Source organism: Aythya ferina (genome assembly GCF_964211825.1).
Source record: "Aythya ferina genome assembly, chromosome: Z".
Classification (NCBI taxonomy): Eukaryota; Metazoa; Chordata; class Aves; order Anseriformes; family Anatidae; genus Aythya; species Aythya ferina.
The window spans coordinates 47,363,266-47,387,703 of record NC_140299.1 but is presented as its reverse complement, the minus strand read 5'-3'; the positions used below and the strand labels follow the sequence as shown (position 1 = coordinate 47,387,703).

Below are 24,438 nucleotides of genomic sequence, written 5' to 3'. Positions count from 1 at the left end.
AAATATACCTAATTTTTGCAGATTTTCTTCAATTCTTTGCATAACAATACTGGATAATTAACAGAAAATATTAATAGTGTTCAAATACTTCTGCTTTTGTAAAGAAGTAACAGTTGCAGCTCAAGAACCAAATATTTTGAAACATTTTAGTCTAGTCAAATATATCTTTATTTCTTCAAGTCATGATACTGCATATCCTTATTAAAAATGGTAACTGCTCACAGGATTAGGCCATAGATGCATTTTTTTCTAATGGAATTATTAATATCAGGAAGTTAAATGCATATTGCAACATTACAACTTAAATCATTAATGCTTAGATGTCAGACAACAAATACAATGTTATTGATCTCTTTTAAAGGAAAGGATATGTATAATACCTGCACACTTATTTTAATTGTTCTAATGAACATGTGTGTTTTATGAAGGTATGTTGCTCATCTCTGTTCTTCAAATGCTGCTGAAATACAGTGTTTTAGAAGGCCCATGTCTCATCTTAGCCACAGGTGTTGACAGAAACCATTCAGTGTTATTTCTGTTGACTTAAATTAAAAACAACAACAACAACAACAACAACAAAACTGACTTCCTTACTTTTCTGTATATAAATATGTTAACAGTTATTGATGAAATCTTAGAAAAAATACAAGGGTTCAGTAGCATTTTAGATATAGTTCTTACGTACTTGTAGCTAGTACAAAAACGATGCCTAATCTTCCTCACAAACACCTTTACACTTCCTTTTTTTTTTTTTCTCTTCTTTTTAATGCCAAAAGAGAGACCAAGGAGGATTAAGGACTTTACAGAAGAAATGGACTTCCTTTCTCAAGGCCAGATTGATTTGTACCATCCCTGATAAGAATTTAATTTTCAATATTATCAATGATGTCTTTATTCTCAAATCCCCAACCTTGAAGGAACCAGTGATATATGGAGTTTTTACCCCACAACTGTAAGTGTGTTACCGTCTTTCCCTGGATGAATACTTTTGATTTTGACTGGTTACTAAAGCAAGTAATAATTACTCATGACTTTTTCTCTTTCTTCCCGTACTTGTAGAAATAATGTGGGGCTGTCAGCAGTGTGTGCATACAATATGTCTACTGTAGAAGAAGTCTTCTCAAAAGGAAAGTATATGCAGAGTGCTACAGTTGAACAGTCTCATACCAAGTGGGTACGGTACAATGGAGAAATTCCTAATCCTCGACCTGGTGCAGTAAGTTTCTGTATCTTGGATTTAATGACTAATGTTTTTTAATGTGCAAGAGTAAAGAAACAAAACAAACAAAAAAAACTACTAAAGCATAGTATTAGATTGCCCTGATGTGGATGTTTCCTGTCATAAAGATTTTGTAGAAAAAAAGGCTTCATGTGATTTATTCCAAATGTTGTTTCTGGGGATCAAAGTGTTTTTTTTTTTTTTTATTTATAGTTGAGTTAATTGCTGTTTTCATATTTTCATTATTTTGTTACTCATTTTCTCATGGTGAAATAGATATTAGTATACATTAGGGAGCATCAAAGACTTTTTAGTTCAGGTGAACAGAAGTATAAATCAATTGTCTTTCTAAGTTCAACAGGTTTATCAAATACAGTAAGTTGCTTTACAAACTAAAATGTTAGTAGTGCTGGGTCTCTTCCATGCTTTCCTGATTTTCTCATGTTTCCTGCAGTTGTCCTGTTGCTACTCATAGATAAGAGGACAGGTACAGGTAGTTAAGAAGCATGGGAATCCAGAAAGAATGTTTTCCAAAAATATATTTTGGGTCTAAACAAAAACATAGCATGAAGCATTTGCTCAGAGATCAGCATATTGCAGTAGCCAAGGTGCTGCAGGACCTGAGTAGCTTCTGTGGTAGAATGAATATAATGTAAAGGTGCCCTTACTGGCCAAAATAATGTGCAGAAGAAAATACATGTGCCTGCTGTTATGATATAATTTGGTGTCTCTCTTTTTTAATTTTAAATACTAGTGCATAAACAATGAAGCCAGAGCATCGAACTACATGAGTTCTCTGAATTTACCAGACAAAACATTGCAGTTTGTTAAAGATCATCCTCTAATGGATGATTCTGTGACTCCAATGGGAGACAGACCCCGACTAGTAAAACGAGATGTGAAGTACACCCAGATTGTAGTGGACAGAGTCAGAGCACTCAATGGTACCATATATGATGTTATGTTCATCAGTACAGGTGAGTTCTGCAAAACACTCTTTTTAATGATGGTTCTCTAGGCTGAGATATGCTCTAACAAACTCAAAAGATTTCCATGTTTACAGCGCTTTTACATCAGGTGGTATTTTCACTAAAAAGTGGGGAGCCACTGCAAGTTAGTGGAGAACCTTGCATGCTTTGAAGAGCAATGGCAGGAGAAGAACTGCAAAAGTGCAATGAGTGCAACAAAAACCATGCATGAGATAATCCCTAAGAGGTCATTCTGTGCCCCCAGAATGTTTTTTCTTGCTCAGAACTCCTTACGTGTAATGGTTGTCTTTGGCACAGAAAGGTGTGAAGTCTTCAGCTGCACTGCAAGCAGATAATTGATACAAATTATAGTAAGTGTGCAGTTCTCCATGTCTTTCTGTTTTAAGAATCTTACTTAAATACACTGCTCTCTTGTTTCAGATCAAGGAGCCCTGCACAAAGCTATCAGCTATGAAAACGGAATGCATATTATCGAAGAAACACAGCTTTTCCCAAACTTTGAGCCAGTCCAAACACTCTTGCTTTCATCCAAAAAAGTAGGTGCTACAAGCATCACAGCATTCGTCATTTTTTTTTTTCCTCTTCCACAAAACTTACTAAGTAACCTTGTAACTTGTAACCTTGTCGTGATGAAAGACCATGACTATGCAAACCGCTGAAGGCTGCACCTGTAATCTCTGCAGCGGTATCAATCTATTTATTACCCAGTACATTCCATTGCACTGGATAGGTAGCATGCTTCTGAAAGTGTGCAGATATGGGGAAGGTGTGTGTGTGGTGGTGGTGGCGGTGATGAGAGAAGGGCACAGGTGTGCCAGTCTTCAGTCTAATTGCTCGTACAGGAGCTGAAAACTGTAAGCTGTTTATTAAAGGGACCAGTTTTAAGGTTAGAAGTAATGTAAAAATCCTGACCCCTTCTGGCCAGTAGAAATCCATGAGGAAAAATCCTCAGAGAAGTAATAGAAGAGTTGTGGTATATTTTTCCTGAGGAAGTAAGCCTAACAGAAGAGCAGTCTTATCTAGCAGAGAGACTCAAATTTTGTATTTAATTGATTTCTGCTGTCCCAAACTTTGCAGGCTGGTTCTGTGTGGTAGATTTATTGTGAGAGTAGGCACTTCGGTGCTGCGTTCCAGTACTGCACTGCTGGTGAGGTCCTGCCCGCCAGACAAGGGAGGGCTTCAGCTGCAGCTGGAAGACACAAGCTTTGCTGCAGGCTCCAAACCCAGTGGTCGTTCATCATTATTAAACAATTCCTGGGTTTAATCCCAGAATGATTTTTCAACAATGGGAGGATAATCACATTGTGTGTCTTGTACACTAGCCCTTCTGGTCCTAGTTACTCAGACTTGCAGATCCATAAATGCCTACAAAAGTATTACCCCTAAACAGTGGCTTTTACCATCAGACCCTTCAACTGTTGAAATTTCTGGACTCCTTAAGGAAAGAATGGCTCTGTTTAAAAGTGTGTAGTAATCTTACTGATGTTTGGTAAGTACCCAGTAATCAATGAATTCTCAGATGTTAGAGATTTAGGAATAGTGCCAAGATATCTCAAGAGCAGCTTTTACTTTTGTGTCCTATTAAAACAAACAAACAACAACAACAAAAAAAAACACACTGCCAACGTGATCTATTCTCTGGAAATGAACTGTATGCCAAAATCCTTCCAAGCTCGTCTTGCATGCTTAATAGTCCTTTCATGCTTGTAACAGAAAAAAAGTGTTGAGAAGATAGAATATACTTTTGACAGACAGATCAAAGTCAATGTGATTAAAAACTTCCATGTTCATAGATTTCAGTAATATCTCTGTTTTTGTATTTGTATATATGATGCATCATACGGGCCAGATCACAGAACCACAGCATGGCTGAGGTCAGAAGGGACCTCTGGAGGTCATCTGGTCCAACTCCCCAGCTCAACCAGGGCCACCTACAGCAGGCTGGCCCAGACAATGTCCAGATGGCATTTGAAAATGTCAGCTATAGGGTTGGAATTAAAAATGCACACTTACTGTACTTCTGATAGGACCACAAGCTAATATCCATTCTTGTAATTGTGGGTACGTTATGCAGTCATTCATGTACTGGCTTACTTGTGGTTCCTCCATTCCTGGGAAGTGGTAGTGAAGGGATGGGCATTGCAACCTGATGTAGAAATGGTGGCACTGAATTTATGCGTCCTGAACCCAGCTGCCAAGTTCTTAGTTACTCAAGAGTATTCCTGAAAGAGAGCCATGTAAACACAGCATAGGGACTTCATAGGGAATGCACTGTCTTTTCACACCAGAAGTTCTCTCATACTTAAGAATTAAAATAAAACACAGCTTCCTTCATGGTATTGTGGTGCAGAATCTCTTTATCTTCAGGAAGTAAAAACCTCCATGTGGCTGGAACAACTTCTGACACCAAAAGCTGAAGCAGTGCTGTCCAGCACACTCCCATGAAGGCAGCAGTCCTTGCCAGTGATGAATTAGAGTTTGGACTCGGGTGGTGCTGGACTCATGGAAGTTGTGTAACTGTGGTACCAGCCAAGTGGGGGTTACTTCTGCTCCCTGTCCTGGAAGCGTGAGTTTTTGCCTCCTTGGACAGCCAGTAAGGAATTGCAGTTAGATACAACTGAAGTCCTTCATACAGCTGGTATTGTGATGTGTGGTAGCATCCTGTAGTAATTGATCATCCACACGCAGGCAAGAGTTGTTACCCATGATGGTGGGCTTCAGACCACCCTGGAGTAGGAATCCTTTCTGAACACTGTACTGTAGTACTCTCCAGGCCCTTCTCTTACACCTTCACATTGCCTGGAGGGCTGCAGTCGGTCACAGGAGCCTATGGCAGGTCCTCGTAACTCCTGTTTGGCTGGAAGGTGTGTCTGGGTTTTACAAGTGGTCTGCGCAGTTCCCCACCTGTTTCCTGAGCCCCCAGGCTGCCAAGGCACTGCAGCCCGTGCTCAGCGTTGCCCTGCTAGCTTGGATGTTGGCTACCAGAGCACGGGGGAGACAAACAGACTGCAGTGCAGCAGGGCGAGCTTTCTGTCCGGGTGGGAAGCTTTTCCTTGAAAGCCGTGTGTCTCCCAGTGCTGCAGACTTATTTCTGGGGACATTTGAGCACAGACTAACACTAACCTAAGTTAATTTTTAGGATGAAAGACTGCATTTGAATGTATGTCTTTGAAGTTTTGTTCTCTTTCAAGGTCTCTCTTCCAGCAGGGCCGGTATACTCTTTTTTTTCGTTTGTCCTGTTTTGTCTTTTGTCTTCTAGGATCAAGTTTTTCCTTGAAAGTCATCTGAACACTAGGTCCTTCATATATATGAAGTATATGAAAACTGATTTATGCTTGATCTTGTTGCCATCCTCTAGAGACTGCTGTTACACACACTGCATCATTCTTTAGTTTGTTCTTAAAACAGACTTTCTCATGCGCATTGCATTAAAGAGACTACCCTGTTCTGAGTCCTCATGAGAATACCTCTTCACATAATTTAGTGAGAAGGTGACAGTGAGCTCCCAAACCTCAGTTCAGCTCTAAGATGCCCTGTTAGCTGTTTTTTTTGGTTGTTTTTTTTTTTTTTCCTCTTGAGGCTGTTCTTGATGTCAAGAACAAAAGCCTGCACCATGAATGTGAGGTTTATGAAGAGCCTTGATGTACTCGGAGGCTTTTTTGGATACCTGCCTATGCAACCATGTTCATCCTGCCAGGGTCAAGCAGTCTCACTGCAGACACAACCCTTGAGTGCATTTCTACGTACTGAAATCTGTGCAGCTGCAATACAGAAAAAAACACTTGATGCTTGGATCCGACTTCTTTGCCATGACAACAGCTATAGAGTGCCAATAAATTCACCCAGTATTCTACTCTGGATGGAGTAGATCCACTGCGTAGGTGGGTGTACTACGTAGGTGGCTTTGTATATGCTGCCTCTCAAAAGCACTAGAGGGTAGGTCACTGATGTTTTGGGCTTCCAGGGCAGACATCTGTCTTGCAGCTTTGCATAGCAGTGAGTAAATTCACAGTGTACCTTTAGCCATTGGTTTCCCTGAACTTTGAAACAGATGCGTGAAACACAGTTGTCCATCTTTTACAACACGGGTGTTCGGGATGAGTGTGATTATTTTCCTGGTGTGCTCAGGGTGAGGCTTGTTTGTGATCCCCAGCAACAGGAGGGCAAGCAGTCGTTTCCTTTGTACCACCCTTTTGCTAGGTATTATGCCAACATTATTTCCTTTGAACTCTACTTGAGTAGCAAGTAGGCAGTTACAAGGTTCAGACGCAGGGCTGACAGTGATGGATCTGCAGAGATCTGGATGGTCTGCAGTAGGGCTGCTTTGGTTTAAAGAGAGCAGGAGTGGTCTGCGTATGTAGAAAATCTTCTTCCCTTTTGGGGCTTTTATGTGCCCTTTGCAGCTTTGTCATTAGCGTATGCTTGGCTTCCCTTTTATGAAGGTTTTCAGTGCATTCATATTTGCAGAAAAAATATTTAATAAAGCTACTGTTAGGCAGTAGTTTTCCTTTCCCATAAAGTGTATTGACTTCAGTTTTTTGTTCTTTTGTCTTGTTCCACTTCTGGTATCACTGAATATTGTAAAGCTGCTTTTACAGATATACAGCTGTATGCATGTACTTCTTCACTTTTAAACACTTTTCAGTTGCTTCATGAACTTGATTGTTGCAGTTTGAGAAAGTGATGGGCTGTGTGTCTGTTTTTAGGGCAGAAGATACCTCTATGCTGGTTCGAATTCTGGCGTGGTTCAGTCTCCTGTGGCATTTTGCGACAAGTACACCACTTGTGTTGACTGCGTTTTAGCAAGGGATCCTTACTGTGCCTGGAAACCCCTTGAAGCTTCCTGCGTTGATATTTTTAAAGAAAGTGAAACTGAAAGGTAATGGCAGCCTTTGATTACCGTACAGTTGCAGTCAGTATCATATCAGTCTTGCTCCTTACCAGTAATTTTTATCTGAATATTTTCAAATGTAGACTTTTTTTTTCTATCCATTAACTGCATCTGTCAAAAATACCTGCTCGTGCTAGAAGACAAATTTCATTTTACACGAAAAAATAAGGAAATAAGATTTGAAGTTGCAATATTTGTGCTATATTTTACAGGAATTGGATCCAGAACATAGGTGGAGATGCATCTTCTTGTTCTGGTGAGTTACAGTCTTTGAAGAGCTATTTCTTCACATGTCTAGGTGGAATAGTGGAACAGTAGTGTTTAGTTCAGCTTGTTTCCATGATTATTTGGACTTTTGGTTATATCTTAATAGGTATGCAATTCTGCATTTTAATGTTTGAGCATCTGTATGGCCTTTATGTTGTCTTAAAATGTTTGTATTTGTGTACACTTCAGTGTGCAGTGCACAAACCTCTGAAATGACCTCCACAGCGCCATGTGAATGAAAGCACTATTTCTCATAAGTATATCTAGTACAGAGGCCTCTGTCTATGTGATATAACAGCATTTGACATTCTGCTGTGAGCCTTGATAAGTGCTTGGTTATTGCTGCTGGATCAGATGAAATGATCCTGAAAAAAGCTAGTTTTATGATCAGAGGAGAGGGGGGCTCAGAACATCATGCAGAGCAACTGAAGTGCTCTCCAGTGTGCTTTAAGGCAAGTAACTACAGATCCTTTTTTTATAGCATGTTGCTGACATCAGATCATGATCTTAAAGAGGACTAGTGTTACAGAAGATTTGTATTGCAGTAAACAGCACTTTGCTCCACTGTTTTCATTTCTAATCCAAGCATAGCGAGGACTGCTGTGAGAGTTTCGCTTGTTAGTTACATCACTGTGGGCATGAAATATAGGTGCTGATACTTTCAGAAGAGATTTGAGTACCAGCACTTTTGTCAGATTTCTTCTCGGATATTTTGTAGTTGCTGATCTACTTTAAAATGCACTAATTGCTTTTAAAGTGATACCAAGTTCAGCATTTTGTTTCAAATAATGACTCTTCTCAGAGGCACGCTCAGTTGTGGATCAGCAAGGTCTCACCCACTCCCTGGAAATGGAGGCTGTTTTGGAGCTTGGGGTGTCCAATCTCATAGTATTTTCTGATTTCCTGTACACAGCTGTAGTTGAGCGTTTCACTGAGACTCTTGCATGCTGTTGTCGTGGTCTTGTCAGATAATCTTAACACCGTAATCTTTCCATTACAACTAGCACGGTCTCATGAAACTGTACAGATTAGACCAAGCAGGAATCATTGCTGATACTTTGCACATTTATTTTGATGTTCCAGATAAAGTAAGAGAGAATTCCCTACAGCATACATTCAAGCATGGGAGCACAGCAGAGCTCAAGTGTTCTCAAAAGTCCAATCTGGCGCAGGTAGTTTGGAAGTTCAAAGATGACGTACTGAGAGTGGAGAGCCCCAAATACCGCCTGCTGGAAAAGGCACTGCTCATCTTCAATTTGTCGGAAGGAGACAGTGGTGTTTACCAGTGTTTGTCAGAAGAAAAAGTGAAGAATAAGAAATTCTCTCAAGTGTTGGCAAAGCATGTTTTGGAACTGAAAAAAGCCCAGCATACAACAGCGGGCCCGACGGTGGCAGCTGCACCCACAGAAGGTAATAGTGATGTGCCGAAAGTGTCAGCTGTATCAACCGAGGGCTCTACTGCTCAAACCTCAACCACTCAGATTGTACCAGTGACAACTGCAAGGATAACAAAACCCATTGGCCCTGTCCTAACAAGCGCGGCCTCCAACACAGAGCTCTTCAATTCAATCCCTGACGCAGTCCCAGAAAAGACAATGTTCCTGAAGTCCAACGATAACTTTCTGTTGATGTTCCTATTCCTCTTCTTTTTTATCCTCTTCTTGTGCCTGCTCTCCTACAACTGTTACAAAGGGTATTTGCCAGGACAGTGCTTGAAGTTTCGCTCAGTCATGCTGCTGGGTAAGAAAAAAACAAAGTCAGATTTTTCTGATTGCGAACAAAGCGTGAAGGAAACCCTGGTGGAGCAAGGCAGCGTCAGCCACCAGAGTGGGGAGCAGCCAAAGCCGGCGCACGACACCGGCTACGAGACGGAGCCAGACTGCGGCAACGGCCAGCTCCAGCCCGGGGACGTGCTGGCGCCCAGGGAGGCCAAGGACAAGCCTTTCGATGTGAAGTGTGAGCTCAAGTACGCTGACTCAGACGTGGAGGGAGACTGAAGGACGCGATCTTCAGTTTCGGTGGTGGAAATCAGCTGCGGTGCCACGGCGAGCTTTGAACACCGAGCGCGTGGTCGTGACCGCTGAGCCATCGTGGGCTTCTCGCGCTTCAGCTGCTCTGCAAGCCACTTTGCATTCAGATCTCACCAGATACAGAAGCGGTGTTCTTGTCTGCAGACCATAGCATCTTGTATTGTACTGTCATTTTTTTTTTTTAAATGGCCAGTTTCAGATCCCCATTTGTTTATTCCTGGTTTTTCCACCCAACCCTGAGCACTTCACTCTGGTGAACAGTTGCCCACCCCTTTCTTGGCCCTTTTCTTTCATAGGATAAAAGTAACTAATTCAGTTGGCTTTAAAAAGTACTTCAGTCTGCACATCTTGTAGCTGCCATTAAAAAAAGTTCTAGTTTCATTTGAATTCCAAATTGGAAATTAAGTTTAGTTTATCAGATTGGTAAATTATAGACTTTTGTCCAGATTGGGACATTTTTTTTCTTTGCTTCTAGTGATTATTTTTAGTTTTATGTTTTGTGTTTTGGCACGCTAGGTCTCTTTAGTTTGTTAAAGTTAATTTTTTTAACTGCTCTTTAAATATCTTAGATTTTAAGAAACATGGGGATAATAGTTGGCTTGATTTGTGTAAGACTCTCAGGGATAATCTTGTTTAAAGGCTTTTTTCCTTGCTGCTTTTTAGAAATTTAGGTACAACAATATTGGTACAAAACGTGGACTGGAGTAAGAGGGGGAAGGAAGAAAATGATAGATTTAGGAATGCTTTTTTTCTTCTTTAAACAGCAAGCTGGACACATTTTCTTTTTCTATACAAAACTGGATTTCTTCATTTTCTTTTGTTTATTTTTTTTTTTAATGAAACAATACAGGCAAGCAACTGTCAGTTAGCAGTGACACAGAGAGGTTTTTTGCACTGTGGAAGCGAAATGGGAATTGAGAAGAATTCCCGACAATAACTCAACTTGTGACTCGCTGGAATGGACTGTTAGGATACAGCCTGATGAGAAAACGTTGCCGATTTTTTTTCTTCTTTTTCAGATTCAGATATAACTCAACCTCTTTTTTTGTGACAAGTCTTTGCAGCGTCACCCTTTCTGGATGACACCTACCAATCAATCTCCTATGCAACTGGAGACTGAAACTGGAGCTGCTCAAACAATCAGTCATTTGAACTGTCTGTGTGAATCATGCCTGCAAAAGTGAAAATGTGCATTTGTTCTAAGCGCAGTTCACAACAGCACTGTTTGTCTGTTAAAAGCATTTTGTGCGGTACAGTTCTGAAGAGTTGTTCCTCTCACTGCGTATTTCTGTAAATATGACTAGAAGTAGAGTACGTTTTAACAGTAAATAGCAGTATGCCTGGGCTGCTTTTCTATGTTGAACATCCATGCAAAGTTAATTTAGACCATCTTAGTGTAAACGGTTTATATTTTATAAGATTCAGTTCGGTTTTATTTTTCTATTTTAATTATGTACATATAACAGAATAAATATTAAAATAAATTGTATTACTCCTTGACTTTTATGAAGGTTGACATAACGACGCTCCTTTCTGTACTGCAAGTACTCATGTTCCTTGTGGTTGCCTTTAAGGGGGGAAAAAAATGAAAACTTTTGTCAAGAGCTGGGAGAAGACTCTCAGCTTCAGTTAAATGGGTTATTGCCCTGTGGGGGATTGGAAGGATGGGAAAAGACGTGGGTGAAGGAGGAAAGCATTCTTTCCTAGTGCTCTAGGGACACTTCCATTTATTACCCTTCTAAAATTCATTTGTCTTCTTGCATTATTTCTTCAATGTGTGATGTATTTCTTGCAACTTTTTTCCTTAGTACCCTCTTTTTTTCTTTTCTGTCCTCTTCTGTCGCACAGCCTCATCTCCTATACCTTTCCCTCCTACTGGTACCTCCTTTTTGTCCTGTGTGGGAAGTGATTCACCTCCTTCACCCACCAGTACCCAGCCTGATGTCTGGTCTAGCACAGACCCTGTAAAGGTCATGTTGTTGCCACCTTTCCTAAGTGACCAGGCACAGCATGTTAGTGTCGGGGGACACTTTCACCTCTTCTGCCAAGCCACAGGTAAGTTAGAGGACCCCTGTGTCAACTAGTATTTTCTGCAGTAAAGGTTTAGATGTGTGGCCATGCAATATACATGCTCTTCTTTTTGACTTCTTTTTTAAGAAAAAAAAAGAAAAAGGACTATTCCAGGATGTCTTGTGAACATGCTTTTTACCAAGAGTCAGGCACTGCAAATGGCATTATGCAAAACACAGGCTCTGATTTAGTGGCCTACTTCAGTTTGTTAATAGTCGATTGACTGCAGTAGGCTCATTTGCATGCTGAAGGAGCCTGCTAAATCATGATTGCATATGGATGTTTAAGGTAAATATTTTCACTGTGAGGATGTACGCAATTAAAAAAACAAACAAACAAACTTCTGTCAAATTTGAATTTTGCATATTGTTTTAGATCTGGTCAGGTATTCTTTTTCATTCTTACTTATTTCACATGGTAGAGTACTTTTGGTAATGATAATTTCCATTTTATGGGGAACGTACTGTCTGATGTTACAGGAGAAAGTCAAAGCTATTTTTTTTCCTGTAGAAATTCAACATTTGTCTTTCAGCTTTTGTCTGGACCGTAGTTGCCTGTTTAAGTGGAGTTTAATGAATTTAATACCTAGACAGGTCTTAAAATGTAACTTCATTCGTTAAAAGAAAAAAGAAATAGATTAATTTAAAAGCATTGTTTCATACTGGGCTATCTGTGATTGTTCAAATGTTACATGGAATCAGATCATAATGCATCAATCTTCATTAAAGCAGGTCTTACCAAAGACACGATTTGTTTTTTCAAGGCCAGAAAGAGCAACAGTGGGGTCAGGGCTTTTAGCAATAATTTGCTCACTGCTGCTATAGATGCTCAAGAAGCCTTTTATTGTTCACCAAGGGAAAAAAAAAAAAAAAGAAAGAAAAGGAGTAATAGCATGAATAGCGCAAAGGATTTAAGCGGTTTGATAATGGTACTACAGATCTGGAGTTTATTTTAAAATTGCTTTAACATATGTGTTTTAGCATGGTATTCATGGCCGGCTTTTTTAAGTGTGTCAGTAATGGCTCTGGTAGTGAGCTTGAGAAGGAAGAAGCAGTGTCTTAAAGGCAGCCTGCGGAGCTCGCTGCCCGAGGGAGCAGGGGCAGGCGGGGGCAGGAGCTGTGACCAGAAGCTGTCCCCTGAGAGCCGCAGTGGTGGCACGGGGGCAGCCAGCCAGCTGCAGTCCCCTCCGCTCAGAAGGCAAAGGGTGGCTGTGTCGTATGGACGGGGCTTCCCTTCTCCTTGGCAAACAAGATGCCTGGCTGGTACCTTGTGTCCTTCCTGTGTTGTTTTAAAAAACAACAAGCACAAGCCAGCATGTCGACCTGATGCTGGCCTGCTGCTTCCTTCTGTGGCCGGCGTGTCAGGGTGTACAAATCTGTCTGGAGCCGGGGGCTGGCAAATGCTTCTTCAAGGAGATCTCTGCTTGGGTTTATTCACATTCCTCCACTGGTTGTTGATACTTCTTCCCATAAACATAGCTGTAATGGAATTTTTTATTTTCATTTTTTTTCCCTCAGCAGGATAAAAAATAAACACATAAGGTAAAATGTGTTTGCAAAGAACAGAGGGGCAAAATGGGACTGGCAGAGTTAAGTGTTGTGCTTGGCCTTCCGAACAAAGGGTGCGGGATAGGCAAGTTCCCCCCCTGTGGTGGATTATAGGCACAGACTGCCACATCACACAGTCAGACTGAAGCTTATTTAAGATTTTAACGTTATTTTCATGAGAATTACTCATTTATTTATTTTTTAATTGTAAGCATCTGCTTCAAGCTGTCTGGGAACTCTGCAGGAGCTGGTGAGTTCTCTTACCCATCCCACATGTTTTAACCTGAAAACTTTCCGAAGGACAACACGTGGCTGCCTTGTAAGCGGGCCATTTCAACAACATGCTAGGTTTACTGTGTGCTTTCTTCAGTACAGCTTAAGAGCATTTCAGGCTGCCTTCAAGCACACTGAATGAAATACTGCGCTGTCTGGTGCAGGGGAGAGGCAGTGAGCTGACGCTGTACACACCTGTGTGTGTTTGTTTGGTGCGCTCTGCTGAGTGCAGGTAGAGGAGGAACTGGGCGGTGTCTCGGTGGTTGTGGTGGCACTGACATCACCCCCACTCCCAGCTGCAGGGCAGTGTATCCTTCACCTTGTCATGGCAGATGCATGGCATCCGAGAATATCCTGAGTGTGCTCAGCAACACTTTAAATACGTTTGCAGATGGAGTCTAGAAGGAGTGCAAAACATTATGCTTCACTCTTGTATTTCTGGCCTGCGGATGCACTCCATCAGTTTCCATGCTGTCAAGAAGTCTAACCACTTCCCTTAGTTTGTCTGGAGCTAGAGGTTTCCCATAAATGCTGCTTAACTTTTTGGTCTAATTTCAATAACCCTGTGAGACAAAAGCTCTGCAAAATCAGGAACATAGTTTACAGGAGTTATTTCGCAGACATACTGAGATGGGTACATAATAAAATCCCATGTACTGCAGTGGCTGCTCCCTGTGGTTACGTTATTTTAAAGGCAGTGCAAGACAGCTTTCCACGTCAGTCCAGGAAAAGATCCGTAACTCGCTGTAATCAGAATCACGAGCGACTCACTGACGCTATGCTGGCAAGGAACTGCAAAGTTACACCGAAAGTCGTGCAGGAGAGTGGGGAAAACGGGCTGTGAGGGCGCTGCTGCAGATGGCTTGACTCCAGAGAGCATCTGCAGCCTGAGCCAGACCCGACCGTGCCCAAGGCTGTGTCCAGGTGCCTGAGGTCTGGCTTTTCTGAGGCCAATGCACTTAGAACTGAGAGACCGGGGAGAGGAGGGGGAAAAGCTCTGCATCTCACAGGGAAATCCACTACATAAATACTTCAGAACTGCCTGAAACATTTTGTTGATTTGTGTGTAGTATATTTTGAATTTTATCTGAATCATGGAATCATAGAGTTTTATGTGGTGATGCTTTGAAGCAATGCCCTTGACTTTAATCTGTGTGGTTACTTGTTAACCTGTGTTTGGTTTACCTTTATCCCTGTCCTTGTTTGGGAATGCTAGAATATTACCTGCTGGAGCAGTTCTGTAGCTCAGTGTATGAATTAGCTCCTTCGCAAACCTCTGGTGTTTTACTGCCTGCTGCCTGCCTACAATTCAGTTTCAACACCTGTGGCTACAGTTATCTGATAGCAAGTGTTAATTTGTCATTTTGTGGTTTTGTACCGTTTCTTTCAGTGATTTCTGCTCTGAGTGAACATTCATTACCTGAAGCGATCTTAGCATGATAAAACCATTCCTTCCTGCGGATCTGTGATGTGCCACATTTTTTATTATTTAAATTGCATCTAGAAGATAACTTCAAAACTTGAAATTGCTCCTATAATGTATTAACAAAAAAGGACTTGGAAGTCATTGCTTAAGGTTATAGAATCAATTACACACTGCAGACATATTCTGAATAAAAACCACAGATACTAGAAGAAGTATCCATGTTACTGTGTCTGAAAATCACAGAATCACAGACTCACAGAATGGTTTGAGTGGGAAGGGACCTTAAAGACCACCCAGTTCCAGCCTCCCACCAGACCAGGTTGCCCAAAGCCCCATCCAGCCTGGCCTTGAGCACCCCCAGGGATGGGACATCCACAGCTTCTCTGGGCAGCCTGTGCCAGGGCCTCACCACCCTCTGAGTGAAGAATTTCTTCCTAATGTCTAATCTAAATCTCTCTTAGTTTAAAACCATTACTCCTCCTATTGCTACACTGTCTGATAAGAGTCCCTCTCCGGCTTTCTTGTAGCCCCCTCCAGGTACCATGAGGCTGCCACCATCTTGCCAGCACATTGGCAGTGCTTGCTTCAGACATGAGGGTCTGCTGTGGCCCTCCTGCATCCACCTGCGTGCAGAAACTACAAACCTTGCTAAGTGTTGGTGCTGCCTTGGCTCTGGTGGTTCCTCCTTAGTGACACCTGCAAGCCAGCTAAAAATCAGTTTCTGTAGGGACTATGATGTGGGTGCAGCGTTCTTAAGTTCTGGCATCAACAGCAGGTTTGACTTTTATATGCAAAGTCTATGGCCACACTAACAGATACATGCAGTTGTGTGCAAGAAAGCCATCTCCTTATTTTGTAACATTTTAAGACTAAGAGTCTAGTCAAGACTAAGATCAATGTATGCATAATTTAAGCTCAAGGCACCTAAAGATAAAGGAGGGGAGTGAGGGGAAGAAATAAAATAAAGAGTATATCATTAATTCCTCTTCAGAAGCTTTCCTTCCTTATTTTTCTTCTGAACCGAATGCTGTCCTGTACGATATACAGCTGACTGTATTCGCACAGGCTTTTCCTGTGCAATGAATAATCAGGTGCAGCTGGAGAACCTCCTCTTCTATGACTTTTGATAATTTTGTAAATACTTAGAACATAAGAAACATTACAATCTTTTTCCCCATGAGGAAATGAGTCTGTTAGTACTAGTAATTGTAGCCTGCAAATAATTATTGCTGTTGTAATGTGCTTAAAGCTTAAAAAGTCTGAAACTGCCTTCGTGTTGTAGCCTATCCCATGTTACCAAAGAAAACCAGTGAAATCTGTAAGTGTTCTTGAGTATTCACTGCTGAATTTTATCAGCTGTATCATCTGTCAGCAGAGGACTTAGGCAAATTAAGTACATGGATGGTCTTCCAAGAGCTGGAATTGCACTGGTCTGGAAGTTTTAGGTTAATATCTGCACAGGTTGAACCAAGCCATTCTGGGCTTGTCAGAAGGTCTCTGGAGACAGGAAAACAGATGGTACCTTCTAGTCTGGGTAAAAACCGTGCCAAGGAGAACTTGTGGGAAGCAGCAGCGTTCACCTGCTGCATTTCATGCACACATGGCCACTGGGAAACCACAGCCACGTAAGAAAAAGATGTGCTCAGGAATCCGTGGCAGCTTTTACGGTACGACTAGCTGTAGGTAAAAGGCAAAGCTTGCTGCACATCCACCTGCCTCTCAGCACGTCTTCTGAAAACCTCAGATTTCTCTTTGCTGTACATTTGCTCCGTTACACCATTTGCTTACGGGATTTTATTTGACCTCCTGGCCTTTATTTCGTAATTCAGAATAACCACGTGTGCTGTGTTCTCCTTGCCTAGCATGCAGCTCCGACTCAGCACTGAGCAGTAACCCCAAAACCCTTTCCTGGGCAGGGAAGCCGGGTTTCCCAGCCCTGCCTGGTGAGACCCAGGAGGTTTGGACCAGGGCTGGAGTGGCGTGCAGGCAGTGCTGCCTTCCACGTGCTTTTCCTCAAGACTTCTCGTTACCCCCACTGGCCCTGTTTGCAAAGGGACTACCTCTCCACTTTTCTTCCTTGGAGAGCTACAACCTATAGGCTTTTAGTAATTAATCCCTCAATACAATGGCTGATTAGCTGGGTACTGATTTGGAGCATAGCTGTTGTTCTTTTTTTGTTGTTGTTGTTGTTTGTTGTTTTTTTTTGAGCCATTTTGCAGACATTACTTACCAGAGCTGCTTCAACATGCCGCATGCGCTGTGCCTGCGGTGGAGATTAATATCTCATTTTCTTCTCTTCCAGTCACTACATCTGTCCAGGAAACAGTGGAGCAAATTCAATATCTTGTACTCTCTGGAGAGAAGGAATGCTTTCTGGAGAGCATTTTGCTCCCTAAAATAGCTATGGTCTCTATTTTTTTTTTTCACCGTATTTTACAACTTAACGCCATAGCTTTGTTAGTTGATGGGGGGACAGGGACAGGGCAGAGTGGAGGCAAAAATAGGCAAACTGGAACTGGAAACTCCACACTTCTTTTGCTCTAGCCCCTAGTTTGGACTTCATTTAATTATTCTTTGCAGGCAATTACCTGGGTTCCAATTGCAAACTCTTGCCTTGGAGCCACTCAGATAATAATAGCTAACAAGTGCTTGTGGTGCTGGGAAGCACAGGCAGGTATGCTCTGCGTTTTCATCTCAGACCAGCCAGACATTTTCCCAGTCTGCTTTTACGTTTCTTTGAGGAGGCAGATGCCGTGTCCTACTTTCATCGATATGCATTGTGCATTGCCTCCTCTGGGGATGGCTACTTTGTTGTGCATTAATGAGGCTCGTGCTTCTCGCCCAGCCCTTCCTGCTCCTTATCTGTTCAGATAAGGCTGCACCAGCTTGAGATGTGCTGTCACACAAATGTACCAGTGAGGTAACAGAAGCACCAGAGTTTTGAAGGAGTATGCCGTGCTTCTTCAAACTGGTTTATTTGCTCTTGGAAATAATATTCTCTGTTGGCATCTTAGAGATCTGTTTTCTTTTTCTTTTTCCTTTTTTTTTTTTTTTTTTTTTTTTTTTTTTTTAAGCGCTGATAAACTGTTGTCACTTGTAGAATGATAATGGGTTGCACCTCATTTTTAAAAAATTAAACCCAGTTATCTGACATAAAAACTATAATAAAAGGACTTGCCTGATAAACCAGTTTCAGAAAATTGCAGAGATGCTTGTCTCAATTTAATGATTCCTTCTCCCCACTTCCAGTCTGCAGCCCTTCACTGCAAATGTTTGCTCCATTTGTTATTTTGCTAATTTGTCAGCAGCAGTGACTCAGACCCCTTCAGCTCCTGAAATGCTAGCCAGCCTCCTATATTAACTTCCATTCACTCGCTGGGAAGTGCTGGTGGTTGTTTTCCATATTAATGGCTAGGGGCTGTGTCACCTTTTCCTGTGCTTTGATCTCTGATTGAACATAATCTTTCTGCATCCAGATTATGGAGTCTTTTTAAAACATAATCCCTGCTTTGAATGAGCTGCTTGTATGATCTTGGCATTCTGAAGATCGGGGATGATTGGTTCAGTAGCACTCAGTACAAGCCAAAGCTGCAATGCAAGCTAGATAGCAAATGTTAACTCCAGATGCCAGGCTTTTTTTTTTTTTTTTTTTTTTTCCCTTAATCTGATACTTGTTGTGAACTTTGTAAAAGTTTTGGTGAGTATTGGGGAATAAAGGAGAGGTTGTTTTTTTTTGTTTTGTTTTGTTTTGTTTTGTTTTTTTCTCCCCAAACCTTAAAGCCTCATCACTGAGGATAGCCACCTGTAGCAATGCTATATCCAGATTATGGGCATTTATCAAAAACAACTTTTATTATGCTGCTAGAAATGTTTTGTGAGGATACCTCTGAGCAGCTATCCTCACTGGATTTCTATTTGCTGTCAGCCTTTTGAGATGAGTTTAGCTGGGAGGCTTGGACTTTCTGGCTCTGTTTTGTTTTTCCTCAATGTTGAAACGTTTCTCTGAGTCATTTTGGGGGAAGTTTAGTTTTCCTGTTACCCTTTTATCTCCAAGAACTGTATAAAAGTGAGGAAAAACAGTGCATTAAGCCAACAGCAAGGTGTAGCAGCACTTCCTGAGCGTTTCACTGCATAGCCTCCTCCCCAGGTAGCTCTGAAACATCTGCTCAGGTCTAGGCACACGTTCCTGCATCTGGCAAGGGGAACCAGAGGGGCTGCTATTCCCTCTTACCCCCCTGCTCCAGCCATATGTCAGTGAGCTGTGCTTAATCCATAATCTCTTGCTCTTAAATTAGTATCTCCAAGCTATCTTGAAAGCCGTATGTCTCGTAGGATTTCATGCATATACAGCAAATGCTCGATTCGGTGCGGTTTCATGGGGTCCACCAGCATGCTGTTCTGAATCTGTAGCTGTATTCTTCAGTTCTTTGTAGCTGGATTTACTGATTGACTGACTTTCAGCTAAAACGGAATTTAAACCAATGCTTTAATGAATAAATTTAAAGGGCAGGTAGAAACTTACTCTGCAAGCAGCTGAAATAGTTCAGGTTTTTAATGCTACCTACAGCTGCTGGAGTTATTCCTGCAGATCCTGAGACAAAATCATCCAGCTGCTAAATACATGGTTTGTGCAAACCTGCCTGACTCAAAGCAGGTTACGGGACCCATTTCACCTACCTGGGCAGTAATACTTCACACAAAATGCTGACAGCAGAGGAATAGAAAACGACATCTACATGAAAAAATAACAAATGCTTCTATGCACGCTAGAAATTATTATGGACTTTTGCAAAGAAAGGGGATAGCTCAGAAAGTGCAACAAGTTTGTTCTTCCTTTTTTTTTTTTTTTAAATAGTATTTTGTTGTATAAATGTTAACCTTCCTCCAGGATATGTTAACCTCTAGACCAGGTAAGAGGGTGAATTAGGTTACAAATGCTGATTTTACTGAGATGAAACAATGCTTTCAGAATTAACTGTTTGGAATACCTTTCATTGTTAAATGTAGCTATTTACATGTCTAATCTGGCTTGCTGTTTAATTCTCTGCTTTATTATAATGTTTTAAAAAGATCATTTTCTTAAATCTTTCAAGCATTCTTAAAATGGATGGCCACGTAAGTAAATAAATGTTTTAGCCATTAATATTTTAAAGTTTGCACTGGATGTGTATTTCACTTGTATTATAGCAACAGTAGCAAATGTAGAATATAAACTTGGATTCATTTATTTAATCTTCGAAAGAAACCCTGACTAGTGCTTGAACCTAGATCTTGTTGTTGAGGAACTGCAGTGCTGGCTGCACAGAAAACAAAGGTAGGGTAAAATCGCCCAGTTGCAGCTTGCTCAGGGGCTGGCCAAAAGCAACGAGGCCCGAAAAACTTCTCATAGTAGGAAACCGTTGGATTTTACTGTTGGAGAAATGTGTCTACAGCGAGCTCTTGGCAGCATTTCCCAGACACCTGTGATGTTTAACACCGGAAAACAGAGTGAGTGGGTTCTTTGGTGTGAACAGTAACATGAAACGCTTTAAGTATGTTTAGAGAAGCGTCCTGTGCTCAACGTGCCACTTCCTTGCAGGGCCCTAAAACAGTGCTTTTCAAACCCGTGGTCTTAGGTAATAAATAGCTCTATTGTCACATCCTAGAGCTTGAATTACGGCTCATAAAACTTGTGAGCTCGTGGCTTTACTCAAGCACCTGGCTTTTGGCTTTACGATGCCAGAGTAATAACTCTTACACTCATCCTGAGGCTTGTGCCCCAGCACATTGATCTTTACAGTGGCCAAGTTAGTCTTCGCTCCTCCAAGTCATCTCCACTTCTTTTGACACTATTGCCTGATTTGTTTTCAGTGCTAACACAGTGGTTTTGAGTTTTTCAGCACTCATCTGCGGCATCCATTAGCACTTCTAATCCAGTGTTAAGTCTGCTCTTCAAAAGGTGGATGCAAAGCCCAGTATCTCAAAGCCTTGCTTTCTGTTTCAAGACTTCTATTTCGGTCTGTTTGTATTTACCTACTTTTCTTTCCATTTGTCTAAATACCACCTTCATTAGATTTCGTAAGTTTTCCGTGGTCATGGTCCCAATTTCCCATATTTTTAGCTAGCTGTAACCTACCTTCTCTTAATCACAGAAGTCATGCAATCATCTATAAATGACTTTTTTTTTTTTTTTTTTTTAAGAATATTATTTGCTAGTTGTTTGCAGTTCCGCTTATGCTTGCCCTCCCCACTTTTGTCAGAGCTGTCATCAGTCCTTCTCAGGATTGTGCCACCTCCCTCTCCCCCACACCTCTTTCCCTCAGACATGAAATCTACCATGTCTTAATTAGATCACGTTCTCTGTACTTCAGCCTTGCACTCACTTCGGATTTATTTCTCTGTAGTTGCAGAGGATTATTAGTTCTGTTTCTGAAAGGTTAGGCTAAGGAAGCACATAGATGAACAGGCTACTTACCTTTTTTTTTTTTTTTTTTTTTTTTTTTTTGTCCACCTGCATAGCAATCCAAAATTTAACTATTTTTCAGGACAGGGGCCAAGAATCAGGTATTTTATCTAGTGAAAATTCCATATCAATTTGCAATAAAAAGTTTGCATAGTAAAAGTTGCCTTTTGTAGTAGGTTGCCTGTTCTCTCAACACTTACTTGCAAAAATCCTTTATTTTCCTTTTACTCCAAGTTTCTTTTTACATCTTGTCTTGCTAAGGCTAGTCTGGATCCTAAGCCCCAGGGAAGAAACAGGCACATTTTAGAAGTCAGAATTACTGTGATGTTCTTATTTTGGCCGAGATACCTTTCCTTTAAATGAAAAGGCTCTGATGGTGCCAAGTACACTTCATCCAACCTTGCTCATTTTCTGGGAACAGCTGTTCTGTCCTCTGGGCTACTGTCAATCTCTGATTTATTCAGATTCTGTCCTCGCAGGTTAAGACGAATAATAGCAACAAGGGTAAAAGATTAGATTGCTCTTTGTTCTTGATCCAAACCGATCCCAAGTTCTGTCTTGTCTAATTGCCTGCTGTGACTAATGGTTCTACACTTCTTCAAGTTCTGTTTCTTTCATTAGTTCCAGCATCTCTGACACCCTGAGTTCTTGAACTTTTTCCCCTCCTGGCCTCTGCTTCAGATTTTAGAAGGCACGTCTGATGGTTTCAGCTTTGTACCAGACACTAGCTGTAGGGTGGCCCGGTTCTTCAGGTACAGGCCGATGGTGCTGATCTTCATTATCTGGTCTACCCTGTTTGTGGGTCAGGTCCCCCTTGTGAGAACACACACACAAAATTCCTTAGTACACATGAACTTAGTTACAACTTTGTCTTGAACCTAAGCTCTCAATACTAGCTCTCTATCCCATCCTTTTGGTGCCCAGAATTGCAGCTAACTGGACCTAAGAAACATTGCAATAAAACATTTTATGCCTTTGAATGTAATCTTAAGGTCCTAGGCTTTTGTTCTCTTTTCAAAGACACAAGTTGTATCATTTTTTTCCCCAAAGTAAGCTGACTGACACTTTTATAGGTCCGAGTGATTCACACTTTGTCTGGAAGAAGAATGGGCAGAGGATGAAGGCATGCATCACTGAGCAATCTCATATGCTGTTTGATGGCAGACTGCATGTTCTAAGTTGGGTGAACGATGCAGTGTCAGAAAATACAAAATATGAATGTTCATTCATCTCAAAAGTTGGGAACACAGCATCAGAAGTACTCATCACAGCAGAAGATAAAGGTAGGCTGGTTCTGAATGTATGCTGTGTGTGTCCTGATCCTGATTTATAATCACTGCACACAAGTTTATGTGGAGATACTAACTCTCATTTACTGTATTAGTGTCCACTTCAGTTATGTACGAAAAGGTTTTACAACCATAGAAGGTGTTTCTTCCACACTCTCCTACAGGACTAACCTGCAAATCAGCAGTTATGATCTAGAAATGAAACCAAAACTGCTAAACTAATGGACACAGATTGGATGTAAGGTGAATATTAAACAAAAACACTCTGCAAGAACTGTATATGGTAATGAAGAAAAGATCTTTAATGCTAAGAACTAAAGTGATAAAAAGAAATGCCCACCATACGGTGCATTTCAGTCAGGCGTTTCATGAATTGCCTGCAGTCAGGCAGGATCAGTTCCTACATCTTTATTTTGATGCTCACTAGGCTTGAAGTCAGTCAGGTAAATCAAGCACCTGGGCAAGATCTTTACACACCCTGAACTGACCAAGGCAACTTGAGCACTATTTGCAACTAGCTTTTGAGAACATACCCACACCTGCAGAAAGTCTGAACAGCCTTCAAAAAGGTACCAGGCACAATGAAGGTGCTGTAGAATGGATTGTTTTGGTAGGAAGAAGGAGAAGAATAATTCATATTTAGCTGGTCAGTGTCAAATGTGAATTTGTCTCCAACAGCTCAACCCAGCCCTTTTCAGTGGTAGAGAAAAGCAGAGTAGAAGTGGTACAAGTCAGCTTGCTATCATCCCAGTTATTCTAAACTCAGGGTTGGAAGCTAAATGAAGAGCACCTCAGTGAAACTACTGTAAGTAAGTAAGCGTAAAGCAGAGGGCAGCTTCCACTGTGCTCAAAAGCATCCTATGCCACTAGTGTCATGAAAAGAAAAATAGAAAATATTACAACTGTGGATGTCACCACCATAGTGGTAGGGACTGAAAGAAAAAAATAGTTGGTAGACAGGACTTGAAGTAAAACTTTATCAAGATCCAGTAAAATAATCCATCTTAAGTTCTCAAATATGGAATGGAGGACAACTCACTACATAACATTACTGAAAAAGTCAGCTGTGTTATACTGTTCTCCTCCCCGGCCTTTGTACACTCTAAATGGAGTACTCCCATGCTTCTAAAAGGAACCTCAAGCACTAAATCTGTTCACACTGGAGGCTATAAAGTCTGCTGCAGAGCAGAAGAGACATGACCACTTGAACAGAACTTATTTCCAAGTAACTGTAGAGCAAAATGAATGATAAAATGGTGTCTTGGCTTCCTTCTGGACTGGTCCTTCGCAGGATGTCCTGCTTGAGTTGTTATCAGCTTCCTTTCACCGTTGCTTGGTTATGTAATCATCCCACTTACAATTTTCAGATAGTGCTGGTCAGGATGGATGGACCAAAGAATTTGTTACCTGGAGAACTGCCATCAATGAGCACGACAAGATGATGCAAAACTGGAGGAAGACTTGGGTAAGAATTTTTGGAACAGGCATCCCCTGCAGGGTTTCCTACATGATAGACTACTCTCAATTTTATAAATAGCCTGTGACACTTCTGCAACTGAATGGATTTATATAACAAGGCGATCAGTGTTCCTGTACACATTGCCATTCTTGACCCTCTCAAGGGTATGATCTGCCTGATCTATCACATACAATTATGTCAGCTTGCTCCTTCAGTACACTAACCAAGGTTTAAATGAGGAAATAGTTCTCATCCTGCCCAAAAAAGCAAGTCTGTGCACTGAATGGAGTAAGTTAGTTTGATTGGCTTTAATTAGTTGCAGACACTATTTGTCTTCATAAATAATATTGTTAATCAAAGCTGCCCTTTCTTAAAAACACACCTCTACTTAGCTTTCGGCTTACTTCTCCAACAGTTTGAGCAAAGATTATTTAACTTCTGGCTATGACATGTACTTGTCGCCTGTGTAACAATGAATACAGCTAATCTTTTAACATAGCTTTAAAATAAAATGGGGTTGACATACTCGTGTCCTT

General features: G+C 41.2%; 1 protein-coding gene across 6 annotated transcripts in view; it reads left to right on the top strand.

Moving 5' to 3' along the window:
• The window catches only part of SEMA4D (semaphorin 4D), a 99,162-nt gene that overhangs the window by 72,184 nt on the left and 2,540 nt on the right, over positions 1 to 24,438 (top strand). For 3 of the 6 annotated variants that reach the window (XM_084503162.1, XM_084503163.1, XM_084503164.1), the window contains 7 exons: positions 777 to 952; positions 1,060 to 1,216; positions 1,974 to 2,196; positions 2,629 to 2,744; positions 6,915 to 7,087; positions 7,312 to 7,355; positions 8,450 to 10,885. In XM_084503162.1, coding sequence (XP_084359288.1) covers positions 777 to 952; positions 1,060 to 1,216; positions 1,974 to 2,196; positions 2,629 to 2,744; positions 6,915 to 7,087; positions 7,312 to 7,355; positions 8,450 to 9,363 — 1,803 coding nt within the window. In that variant the 3' untranslated portion in view covers positions 9,364 to 10,885. Of the gene's footprint in view, positions 1 to 776; positions 953 to 1,059; positions 1,217 to 1,973; positions 2,197 to 2,628; positions 2,745 to 6,914; positions 7,088 to 7,311; positions 7,356 to 8,449; positions 10,886 to 11,244; positions 11,452 to 22,227; positions 22,438 to 23,810; positions 24,048 to 24,438 lie in introns of those variants that run through there. The other 3 variants (XM_084503167.1, XM_084503166.1, XM_084503165.1) reach the window with 3 other exon arrangements.